At 35.3% G+C, this 13558-nt stretch overlaps 1 protein-coding gene across 9 annotated transcripts in view; it reads right to left on the minus strand.

The window, feature by feature from the left end:
* Positions 1 to 13558, minus strand: part of EFCAB11 (EF-hand calcium binding domain 11) — a 216609-nt gene that overhangs the window by 130860 nt on the left and 72191 nt on the right. The window contains exon 6 of one of the 9 annotated variants that reach the window (XM_077123306.1): positions 8 to 8439. The exons of the other annotated variants lie outside the window; for them this stretch is intronic. Coding sequence (XP_076979421.1) covers positions 8379 to 8439 — 61 coding nt within the window. The 3' untranslated portion in view covers positions 8 to 8378. Of the gene's footprint in view, positions 1 to 7; positions 8440 to 13558 lie in introns of those variants that run through there. 9 annotated transcript variants of the gene reach the window in all.

A 13558-nucleotide genomic window follows, 5' to 3' on the forward strand; every position in this document is an offset into this window, starting at 1 on the left:
GAGGAAACACAAGTGGCTAAAAAGCACATGAAAGGGCCACATTGACTCAGCAGGCAGAGTTCTCACCTGCCACACTGGAGACCTGGGTTCGTTTCCCAGTGCCTGCCCACGTTAAAAAAAAAGACACATGAAAAGATGCTCAACTTTACTGGCTAATAGGGAAATGCAAATCAAAACCACAACGAGATATCATTTCACACCCATCAGAACAGCCAATATAAAAAAAAACCCAGAAAGTGATAAGTGTTGGACAGGATGTGGAGAAAGAACCACACGTATTCACTATTGGTGGGAATGTCAAATGGTACAAACCACTGTGGAAAGCAGTTTGGCGGTTCCTCAGGAAGCTAAGTTTTGAATCGCCATATGATCCAGCAATCTTACCGCTAGACATATATTCAGAGGACATGAGGGCAAGACACAAATGGACATTTGCACACCTATGTTTATAGCAGCTTTATTCACAATTGCCAAGAGATGGAAAGAGCCCAACTGTCCATCAATGGATGAGTGGCTAAACAAGTTGTGATATATACATATGATGGAATATTATACAGCTATAAGACAGAATAAAGCAATGAAGCATGTAACAACATGGATGAATCCTGAAGACATTATGCTGAGTGAAATTAGCCCGAAACAAAAGGACAAATACAGTGAGACTGTATTTGAACTAACTGTATGGTCTCACTGATATGAACTAACATTAATGAGTAAACTTGGAGAAATTCAGTTAAGAACACAGGTTATTGGGAGACAGAAATAGGGTAGAGATTGGCTAACTGGTATTGAAGGGATACAGATTGTGCAATAAGACTGATTGTAAAAATTCAGAAATGGATAGCACAATACTACTTGATTGTAGCACAATAATATAAATACACCAAATCAAGGTGAATGTGAGACTGATACAGGGAGAAGGGCTGGGGGCATGTATAAAAATCAGAAGGAAAGATAGACGATAAGGACTGAGATGGTATAATTTAAGAATGCCTAGAGTGTACAATGATAGTGACTAAATGTATAAATTTAAAAAATGTTTTTGGATGAAGAAGAACAAAGGAATGTCAGTATTGCAGGGTACTGAAAATAGATGGTTACTTATATTTTAAAACTTCAACTTCTGTGTGAGACTAAAGGGAGAAATGCTTATTTGGTGCAAAATTAATATTTGACTAGCGCATTTCTTAATTTAACTGGTATGGTCAGTTTAATTGAACAACGTAAGTACATGGAACCTTGAATAGGGCATGCAATTTTGATGGTTTGTCCAGGTTAGTATGATGCCCTGATAAATTCCAGAGTGACCTAAGCGGTGAATAAAGAAGTATTTGCAAAGTCCCCTTGGGGGAATGGCAAGAAAGGGGGAAAATTCAACTTCCCCATTTGGAGAATTCCTGATATTCTTGCAAGCAGTGGGGACAACCAAATCAATAGACTGAGCCCTTGATCTTGGGGTTTACCCCTATGACACTTATCCCTGCAAAGGATAGGCTAAGCCTACTTAAAATTATGCCTAACAGTCACCCCCAGAGAATATCTTTTGTTGCTCAGATGTGGCCTCTCTCTCTCTAAACTGACATGGCAAACAAACTCACTGCCCTCTCCACTGTCCACTCTAAGTGGGACATGACTCCCAGGGATGTAAACCTCCCTGGCAACATGGGACATAAATTGTAGAATGAGTTGGGACTCGGATTCAAGGGACTGAGTAAACATCCTCAACCAAAAGGGGTAAGAGAGAAATGAGACAAAATAAAATGCCAGTGGCTGAGAGTTTTCAAACAGAGCTGAGAGGTTATCCTGGAGGTTATTCTTATGCATTATACAGCTATCCCTTTTTAGTTTATGGTGTATTAGAGTGGCTAGTAGGAAGTACCTGAAACTGTAGATCTGTGCTCCAGAAGCCATGTTTCTTGAAGATGATTGTATAAAGACACAGTTTTGCAACGTGACTGTGTGACTGTGAAAACCTTGTGTCTGATGCTCCTTCCTATCTATGGCATGGACAGATGAGTAAAAAATATGGATAAAAATAAACAAATAATAGGGGGAACACAGGTTAAAGTAAATTGAACAGATTGAAATACTAGCAGTCAATGAGAGCAAGATGTAAGGGGTATGATACGTATGAGTTTTTCCTTTTTAATTTCGTTTTCTGGAGTGATGCAAATGTTCAAAAAAATGATCATGGTGATGAGTACACAACTACGTGATGATATTGTGAGCCACTGATTGTATACCATGTATAGAATGTTTGTATACTTGTTTGTTGTTTACAATAAAAGTATTTTAAAAAAAAAAAGTCTACTTGTGAGCTTTCTCCAAAATATTCTCCTTTTAAAGGTCTCCCATAAATTAAGACCCACCTTAAATGGGTGGGTTCACATCTCTACGGAAACAACCTAATCAGGAGGTCTCATCCACAACTAGGTAGGTCATATCCCCATGGCAACAGCCTAATCAAAAGGCCCCACCCACCCAAACAATAGGTCTGCCTCCACAAGATTGAATTAGGATTAAAGAACATGTTTTTACTGGGGTGCATACAGGTTCAAACCAACACAAAATGCTACCAGTTATAGAAACTGAGTTAGTTAAAGAAACTAACCACTGACACATACAATAAAATGGATGAATTGCAAATGTATTATGCTGAATTAAAGAAACCAGATAAGATACATCTGACTGTGATTTCATTTATATGCCATTCTGAAAAAGGCAATAATACCACAACTACAAAAATCACATCAGTGGAGTCACAGGCTGGAGGTAGAAAGAGGGAACTGAAAGGGGTAGAAGTGTTCTGTCAATTGTGGTCCTGGTTACACAACTGTATACAGCTGTCGAAATTCATAGAACTGTACACTTATGAAGGGTAAACTCTGCAATATGTAAATTATACCTCAACAAACCCGATTAAAAAAAATAATAGCAGTGAAAGCCAAAATGATGAATTTTTTTAAAAGCTGTATTAACATTAATATAAAATTTAGTGAGGGAAAAATAATAGAAATAAGAGTTCAAGAAGAAAGGATGTAAAATTTTAAATTGTTGAAGAACGTGTTCAAATTATTTAAAAAGCTTTTTCACATATTTTTAAAAGGAAAGTGATGAGTACCACATCACTCTGGTATTTGATTCCAGTAGATACATTTACTGTAATGGAATCTAAATGATTCCAGTAGATACATTTAGAAGAGTGATACAGATTTTATTTTTAAATGTCAATATTTACATTTGCAACCATTTAAAACTTATTTTGAAAAATTATAGCCATTGATCTAAAAAATATATGGGGAGGGGCGGGAAATGGTGGTTCAGTGGCAGAGTTCTTGCCTGCCATGCCAGAGACCTGGGTTCGATTCCCGATGCCTGCCAATGAAAAAAAAAAAAAAAGATGAGGCGGTACATAGTTTTAAAAAATCGTTTTAGGGGGATACAAAACCACTGCTCTGGAGCATAACTTCCAAAAGCAGTGCCACAAATGGTTTACCAGAGCACCAAGATATTGAGCTCTCCAGTCTCTCGGGCAGTTTGCCTTCAAAGCAACTTGTCTGTTTATTAAAAATGTGTATTATAAATACTCTCATTGTCTCATTGTCTACCAGTACCATGAGGTGATAAAATTGTGAAGCGCTACCCTGGAGAAATTTCTGTCTGTATGCACAAACAGAAAGGTACAAGAAAGCTTACTGCAGCATTAATTGAAATCGTAAATAATTGAAAATAACTTTAATGTCCATCCACAGGAGACTGGATAAATAAAATGTTAAATTATCTTTCAATGAAATTCTACACAGCAGTGCAATGAATAAACTGCTAGAGCTATGTGTATCATTATGGATGAAGCTCAAAATCTTAAATGTAGGGTAAAAGAAATAAAGGTGCTGGTTATATACAATACAATACCATTTGTATAACATTTGAAAACATGAAAAACAAGGTAACATTGTTCATGAATATCTATTCAATTGTATTAAAACATGCATGGGACTAATAAATACTAAAATATGGATTATTTTATTCATTTATTTCTCTACCCACCTAGAGAGGTAGGGAAAGGAATCAGGCAAAATGTTAAGACTGGATAAAGCTAGGCAGTTGGAATGCAAGTGTTATTCTTTATACTTGTCAGTGTGAAATATTTCCTATGGTCACAAAAAGATCAAGATGTGTATGTAGTATCTTGAAATTTAGCAGGAATTTTAGTTTATTAGGTTTACTCTATTCTTCATGATTTATGACAGATATATAATCATCATACAGCCAAAGAATCAAAAGACTGAAGCCTAGAGATTAAATACAAACATTACTAACTTCTTAGTTAACTAATCACTGGAACCTAAATCTAAGGTCAGTCTGGATACCCTCTTTCAATTCCTTAGAAAGCCAAAGAAAATCTGATAGGTTTGAATTAATTCAGATTAAATATATCTGAAATAAATAGCCTATTTTCTGCAGTCTTTAATAAATTGACTCATTGATTCATTCAAAAAGAACTAAATAACCATGTGTTTTATGCCAACCTGAAAATTCAGAGGTAAGCAAGACAGAGAAGATCCCTGATCCCATGGAGCTTTATGGTTGAGTGTAGGTGACAGTAAGTATAAAAAAAGACAAAAGACCTTCTCAGAGGTTGGAGAGATGTATGATATAAAACAGATTTATTGGGGATAGGAATTAGGATAAAGCTACTTTGGATAGGAAAGGTCTGTCGGATGAAGCAATTTTTAAGCAGGGAACTGCAAATGACAAGTCCTGGAACATGAGGGAGCAAACATCTAGAATAAGTAGTTGCACATGACACATGAGCATAATGAATCAGATGTAAGCTTCCTAAGCCTGTAAAAATACAAGGACATTGATCATCAGGCTGTAGTTTGAAAGTTTTGGAATTTCTAAGAGAAAAAAATGTTAAAACTAGAAATAATTTGATTCCTATCCACGAACATTTAAATAAGCATAATAAAGCATAACTTCTGTAGTACTTAGGTAATACCATAGTAGTTCCACCAAAAATATAAAAAAAACAAGGAAACCTTAAAGTATTTACTGAAAGACAACAATAAAACTTTTTTTCTAATACATGTACTAACCATCTAGAAAAGACAACAGACTGTAAATAGGTTCTTAGAAACAGGTGTTATAGAATAAGGAAAACAAGCTTAGACAGGAATCAAAAAAAACAGGTGACTATAAAGAGTAAAATAATACTACAGTAAGACATTAAGCATCTGTATCATATTTCACTACATGTGTTAACACTCAAAGTTTTCATGAAGCTATAATGTATCTGCTTAGGAATGGATTCTAGTAAATAGCAAGACAGTAATAGTAAATGAAGACCTCTTCATTTCAATTCAGAAAAAATAATCTAAAGTAACTTATGGAAAGGCAAGCTCTCAGCTACAGCTATGTTCCAGATGGCCACCTAGGAGCATTTCAAGACCATTCTCTGAAGTCATTGCCCAATGTGTTGAGGCAGACAATATGGCCAACACAAATGATGATAATTACAAGAAAAGAAATAAAACAGAAAACACTGTCCATTTTTGTTTATAAACCATGGTACTGTGATACCTCCCCATCTGCAGCTCTAATTGCTACATCTCAGAAGACAACAAAAAGAGCTAGAGAACAACAACAACAAAAAAAAACATGGAAGGAAATTGGTAGATAAGGATAAGACAAGCTTCTGTACAAATACAGAAAAAGAAACAATTTAGGTTCTCCAATCCAGAAACACAAAGGCTGAGAAAACCCTAGAATAATATCAGGAAGGGTTTACAAAAGATAATTAAAATTATTTTTCAAGTCAGAAACAATACTGAAAATTAAAAAGTTGTATGAAGACAATTTCTCCTAATCATGATTTTATGGAAATCTATGAAGCATCTAATCCATGAAGTAGGACAGAATGAAAATAATAAAAAGCCCAATAAAGCATTTGATAAATTAAGGATTCTGAAACCTGACTGAATCTGAATCTTGACTTTAGTACTTAGCTGTGCAACCTTGGGCAAATTTTTTAACCTCTCTGTGCCTCAATGTCCTTATCTATGTGATAGCTGATGTAAGGACGAAATGAGTAAAGAGCTTTGAACAATTCATGTCACAGAGTAAGTGCTTAAAAATATTTAGCCATAACTCTATGTGCAGAAAAGAGTTAACACAGCAGGTCTGACAGCTACCTTTTAAAAGGCCTACTTACAAGGTTAGCCCTTGGCTGACATTATGGAACTTAGATGTTTAGATGGCTCCCACCACCCTTAACTGATAAGACTGAATCACCATGCCTAAACTGTGCAAGTATGGTTTAAGCTGAACACCTGCTTTCCTTCTGAGCATCTGGAATTTGTGTACATCCTAGGAAGAGGAACTTACCTGATCAGCCCCCAATTTAAACCCCAGGCACTGAGTTTCTAAGAAGTTTCTCTGGTTGGTAACGTTGCACCCATTTTGTCACAACCTACTGATGAAGGTATTAATGTCCTGTGTGACTCCACTGGGAGAGGACCCTTAGAAGCTTACCTGATTTCCCCTGGACTTTACTTCATCTTCCTTTTCCCACTGTTGATTTTGTTTTGTATCCTTTCACTATAGCAAATCATAGCTGTGAGTATAACCATATGCCGGGTCCTACAGGTTCTCCTATCAAATCATTAAACCTGGAGTGGTCTTGGGAAAGACCTGATACACTCCAACAGAGCTAATCAATTATTTTATACTAGGTACTACAAATATAGTAAGAACTCATTTTAATAAATCTTGAAGTCAAGCTCAAGAAAAATGATTTTAGATATAATACCTTGATGAAAACAGAAAATATTGCCCATTTCTTCTTATAAAAATAGATGCAATAAACAGTTTAGATCCAATGATAAAAAACCCAATATATGGTCACTGAATTGTATCACTATTTCCTGATAATATACTCTTATGTTATGTGAAAGTAACTAGTTAGCTTACACTTTCAAAATACTCAAGAACAAGAAATAGTCAGACTTGTTTGGGCATATCCTTCAAATAGGAATAGAAGTTAGAGTACAACTAAAATGCTAGAATTACTAAACTTTAGCAATGTATGACTAATTTATACAATCTGAATCCCTTATAAATAAGTTCTTAGTCATTCTGAATATTTAATAAATTGAATGTTCTTCTCAATAAATCAATATTTGGAAAAGAGAATTGAGAAAGAAATGTTTGGGAGAAAAATATTTAATAATTTGTGCGAGAGACTGTTTCTGAATATTCAAGATCAATCACCCCACTGAAAATCTAACAATGCTGGATCAGATAGTAAAACAAAACTACTATGAAAGCACTGAAGGGTTAAAAAGAAAGAGGGAAACTGTCGGGGTAAATTGTTAGGGCACTGGTCCATGTCATGCACTTAAGCTTCAGTTTGTGGCTTCTTGAAAGAAAGGGCCAGAAGTCAAGATCCATAGCTTGCCCAAGATGGATCATCTCACAGGTAGACTCTCCACGTCAGTGATACCCAAGGACCTACATGAAAGTTGTATGGCTGCTGAACAGAAAATTTACAGAAACAAAAATCAAAGGAAGAAAATGCTAACCCATCCCTCAGAGGTTACAGCTATTAACTGTCCCTCACATAAACTGGCATCATATTCTGGGTGGGTACGGAAACTTCAAGTTTTGAATTTGGTTTCACATGGTCCTGTAGAGATAAGTGCTCCAAGGAGCCTGGCTAAAACAAAACAAGCTTCTCTGAAAAGGAATCCTTCATCCTATACCAATAGAAGTCCCCACAAATGACTTTTCAAGGGCTCCAGAAAGTAAAAAATAAATAGATTTACAATATGGACACAGCCAACATGAGAAAGAATCAGCCGAAACAGAAGAGACCTGAACAGATTCAAACTATAGTTTCTATGTTAAAAAAAAAAAAGAGAGCATGAAACGTCTTCAAGGAATAGGAAACTGTAAAATATGACAAAGGAGAGTTCAACAAATGTTTGGTTATAACCTATAATACCTAATACTTGTAGTTCATTTAAAATATTTAAGAATTTGATACCATGTGTTTTAGCTTGTAAGCTGCCAGAATGTAATATACCAGAAATGGAATGGCTTTTAAAAGAGGGAATTTATTAAGTTGCAAGCTAACAGTTCTAAGGCCGTGAAATGTTCAAACTAAGGCATCTGGGGAAAGATACCTTAATTCAAGGAAGGCCAGTGGGTCTAGAATACCTCTGTCAGCTGGGCAGTCACGTGGCTGGCATCTGCTGGTCCCTTGCTCCTACGCTCCGTTGCTTTCAGCCTCTGTTCCTGTGAAGGTTCCTCACTCTGCTTCTCCAGGGCTGGCCTTCATCTCTGAGCTTCCTCTGGCTCTCCAGGTTTTGGCTTCCTTAACATCTCATAGTGATGTCTGTTGGGCTCCAAGCATCTTCAAACATCCGTGTCTCGGTTCTGTAAGTGTCAGTATCTATATCAGCTCTGAGCTGAAGTTTCTGTTGGCTCTGAGGTTTTTGTCATTTGAGGTTTCTCCAAAATGTCACCCCTTTTAAAGACTCTAATGAACTAATCAAGACCCATCTGGAATGGACAGAGTCACATCTCCATCTAATCAAAAGGCCACACCCATAGCTGGAGATAATCTAATCAAAAGTTTCTGCCCTACAATATTGAATTAGAAATAAAAGAAATGGCTGCCCCCAAAAGATTGAGTTAGGCTTAAAACGTGGCTTTTCTTGGGTGCATAATACTTTCAAACTGGCATACCATGGTAGAAATATTAGAGTTTTTAAGGCAGCAAACATAACAGCATTTTCAAAAGCAAGATGTTTCTGATTACTACATCTGTAACTCAAAAGTTACAAAAGTTTTAAGGGACTATTTTTATATCAACATATCAAAATCTTTTGCCAAATAGAGACAGAAAGACTATCTTCAGTTTACTCTACAAGGTTAGTATTACTTTGATATCAAAACCAGTTAAAGACAAAACAAGAAAGGAAAATTATAGCTTCAGTTTGCTCATGAATATGGAGAGATACTAAGTAAAATAATAGCAAACCAAATCCAACTGTGCAAAAAAATATAACAGTGTGACCAAATTGGGTTTATACCAAAAATGTAATGATAAGTTATATGTTGGTTTGAAATTGTTTGTGTATCAGAAAAGATCATGTTCTTTTAATTCATTCCTGTGGGTGCAGACCTGTTGGGTGGGACCTTTTGATTAGGTTATTTCAGTTGAGGCATGCCCCCCAGGGTGGGCCTTAATCCTCATACTGGAGTCCTTTATAAGAGGATAAAAGACAAAAAGAAGATATAGAAAAGAATCCTAGAGAAGCTAAGGAGACAGAAGCTAAAAGAGAGAAACGCATAGATGCTCGGAGAGGAAGCCTTTGAAGCAGAAGCTGGAAGCAACAAAACCTGGGAGAGAAGGGAAGGACCAGCAGATGTCACCATATGCCTTCTCATGTGACAGAAGAGTCCCAAACACCAGTAGCCTCTCTCCAAAAGAAGGTACTATGCTGATGATGCCTTGATTTGGACAGTTTCACAGCCTCAGAATTGTAAACTTATATTAATAAATCCGCATTGTAAAAGCATTTCATCAGTTTTAGCAAGATAAAACATACTGATATTAAAAATATATATAAATAAATAAATATTAATGGATTCAGGGAAAAGAAAACCTACACCATCATCTCAACAGATACAGAAAAAAAGAGGCAATAAAATTCAATGCCCATTCTTGATAAAAACGCTTAATAAAATAGACCAGATAAGAACTTCTTTAATCTGACAAAGTGTTTAACTATCAAACACCTACAGCTATCATCAAATTAAGTAGTAAAATGCTAAAGTCTTTCCCCTTGAGTTTGGGAACAAGATAAACATGTCTGCTATCACCACTAGCAGTCTTAGCTAGGGCAGTAAGTCAAGAAAAAGAAATTAAAGGCATAAAGTTTAGAAAGGAAGAAACAAAATGGTAACTATTTCTCACTGATATCATTATCTTCATAGAAATAGCCCTAAAAACCTGTAGACAAATTTAGCAAGGTTACAGACATACAATAAATATACAAAACTAACTACATTTCTATTTAATTGTTTCTACACTAAGCAATTAAAAACCATAACTTAAAAGCCACCATATATAATAACAAAAATTGTAAAACATGGAGGAACAAATCCAATAAGAGATGAGAAAAAACCTGTTTGCAATATAAAGTAATGATTAAAAGCATGAACTCTGTATCCAGGCACCTTAGATTAGAATCCTGCCTCTGCCACTTACTGTGCAATATCAGGTGATTCAAGTAACCTGTGTCTCAATTTCCCACATGGAATATCTTATAATAGGATTTACTTTACACAATTAAGAAGACTGAATATAAAGTAACAGAATGGTTTTCACTTTACAAGTGAGAAGATAGTGTGGTGTGATGATGCTAAAAATTTTCTGAAAGGCTTTAAAGCATCCCAAATTACATGGAAAATATACTATATTCAAGGATAGGAATATGGTATCATTAAGATGTCAACTCTTCAGAAGCTGATTTGTAGATTCAATATAATGTTATTTAAATTGTAAAGAGGGTTTTGGTTCTCAACAAGCTGATTCTAGAATTTATATGGAAAAGTGAAGAGCTAGAAATAATTAATACATTGCTGCAGAAGAAAAATAAGAAAAAGAACTTATCCTATAGATAAAAAGACTTTATGAGGACACAGCGGTATTGGCGTAGGAACAGATTAAGTGACCTATGGAACAGAATGGAAAACAAAGAGCAGAGGACAGCAGCAGAAACAAAGAAGTCAATAAGCAGAGTTGAAAACATGGGTTTATCCGCATGAGGGAAAAGTGAAATTGGGTTCCCACACCTGTCATACTCAAAAATCAACTCTGGACGAGATAAGGATCTAATTGTGATGATCAAAACATTACATTTTATGAAGAAAATATAGGCAATATATCTTTGACCTTGGGAAAAGAAAGAATTTCTTAAATAAGACACAGTTAACTCTAACAACAAAAAACACTCATTAATTCAACCAAACTAAATTTAAACTTAGGTCTCAAAAGATTCCTAGAGAAAATGAAATGACAAACAACAAATTGGGAGAAGATGATAGTTAAATGACAAAAGATTTGTATCCAGAACACATATAAAGAATACACTCAAACCAAAGAAACAAGGGTAAAAATCATGAATGGAGAGTACACAACAGACCAATATACATGAAGAGATATGACAGATATCTCATTATTACTCAGGAAAACACAAATCCAGCCCACAATGAGATCTTATACTTCCTGAATTAGAAAAGATTAAGAAGGCTAACAATACCAAGTATTGAGTAGCATGTAGGTCATCAGGCTCTCTCATATACTGCTGGTGGGAACAGAAATTGACACAAATGATTGGCTGGCATTAGCTTAGTAAACATTTACATACTCTACTATCCAGCAATTCTACTCCTATGTACTTGTACATGGTCACAAGAAGTTATGATGCAAAAATTTTGTAGCATTATTATTAGTAAGAGCAAAACCAATGAAAGAAAATGGGGTGGGGACAATGAAACTAAACGTCTATCAACAAGAGTATAGATAAATCACTGTAAATTCATACAATGGAATTACTATCATACACAATTAAAAATTAATGAATTATATTTATATACAAAACAAGCATAAATATTAGAAACATTGTTGAGTGAAAAAAGCAAGTCACAAAAGATTACGTACTTTTGATACTTTTTAATAAAGTTTTAAAATGAGAAAGATTGAACATTAGGCATATATATATATACACGTATGTATTTTAAAAGTGGGGAATAATAAGCTCAATTCAGGATAGTGTTTCCTATAGGAGTGTGGTAGTTAGGTTCTGGTGTTAACTTAGCCAGGTGATGATGCCCTGTTCTGTTTCTGTGGACTCAAATAATTAGTATGTGAAATTCATCTATGGCTGATTACATCTGCAGTGAGCTAGGAGAGTGCCTTCCACAATCAGTGAGGTTTAATTTAATTAGCTGGAGGCTTAAAAAATAGAGGTCAGAAGGGAGCTCAACATGACACAGCCCAAGCAGCCCAGCAAGCCTCATCTCAGCACTTGCAATTCAGCTCAGACATTTGGAGATGCAGAAAGGAATCACCCTGGCAAAGGCCGCTGGAACCCAGAAGCCAGGAGAGAAGGCCAGCAGACTTCGCCATGTGCCCTCCAACGTGAACAGAACCTCAGATGAAAGCTAGCTGCATTTCCTCTAAAGAACACAAATCTGTAACTAAATAAATCCCCTCATTAAAAGCTGATCCATCACTCACATGTTGCATTCTGACAGCTTTAGCAAATTAAAACAAGGAGAAAGACAGGAAGGTAGGATGGAGGAGTACATGGGTATATGTAAGTTATTTAGTTTTTAGGTTGATGCATTAATTTTATTGTTAAATATAGTAACTTACATAAATAAAGCAGCCATGCATAGAAAACTTATATTTAAGAAATCAACTGTACACATTTACAAATTTACATCTAGTTAAAATCTGATTCAAACTATTGCACCATAGTTTTAATTTATGCAAACTGTTAATATGCCCTTGGAAGAATTTACCATAACATTTAACTTATTTACACAACCTGTTGGAAAGACTAGCATGTAAATACTATTCAAAAGTAAGGAAGGGAAACAACATACATTATTTCCACAAAGTCAATTTATGGAAGTATGATAAACTGTTCCTTCTGTGCTAAGTACTAAGAAACAAAAAAGACACTATCCACAAAAAAAGTCAAATACACTGAAACCTATCAGTTAAGGAAAGTTAGCTGTAGAAGCATACCTCCAACTTTATAAAAATAAAGAATAAAGCTATGATTCTGACATCTATTGCAAGAGAATATCAGGATGATATTCTAGGTCCTAAGTCCTAGGTCCTCATCCTGATCTATGCCTGCTAAGGGAGTAACCTTGGGTGGGTCATTTAATCTCACATGTGTAAAATTAGAGACTGTGAGACATGTTCCTTAAGGCTTTTTTATATTGGTGAAATCCTATGACACTATAAGAAACTTATTCTTATCAGGAATTAGCAAAATCATGATGCAATTTCCTTACTTAAGTAGTATCATATGCAATTTAGTATTCAAGTGCCTTTGGATGATGACAATGTCCAGAAGCTCCAAGGAGAGAATATGCATTAACACAGCATTATAAAAACTTACTTAAAATAGAAAAGTTGTTGGACACAGTAGAGAGCTGCCAAGTTGAGATTAACCTGCTTTTTGGTAGATTGAAAGTGTTATGTGAGAAACCTTTTCATGCAACTAGATTGAGGCAAATAAATAATAATTTTAAACATTCAGATTCAAGCATTAAGTTCTACAATGTGAAAGAACTTGAAAAGTAATGTAAATCGTAACAGAAACTGTTCAAACTGCTTAATATAGGAAAGAATGATTAGAAAGTCTTCAAAGATAATTTCAGTACCCCAATAGTCAGAAAAACACAAGGTAGCCCGTTAATATACTCAAGTGATACTACATACATTCTCTATGTAATTTTAGACTTG

The sequence above is a fragment of the Tamandua tetradactyla genome, chromosome 12 (genome assembly GCF_023851605.1).
Source record: "Tamandua tetradactyla isolate mTamTet1 chromosome 12, mTamTet1.pri, whole genome shotgun sequence".
NCBI classification, from domain to species: Eukaryota; Metazoa; Chordata; class Mammalia; order Pilosa; family Myrmecophagidae; genus Tamandua; species Tamandua tetradactyla.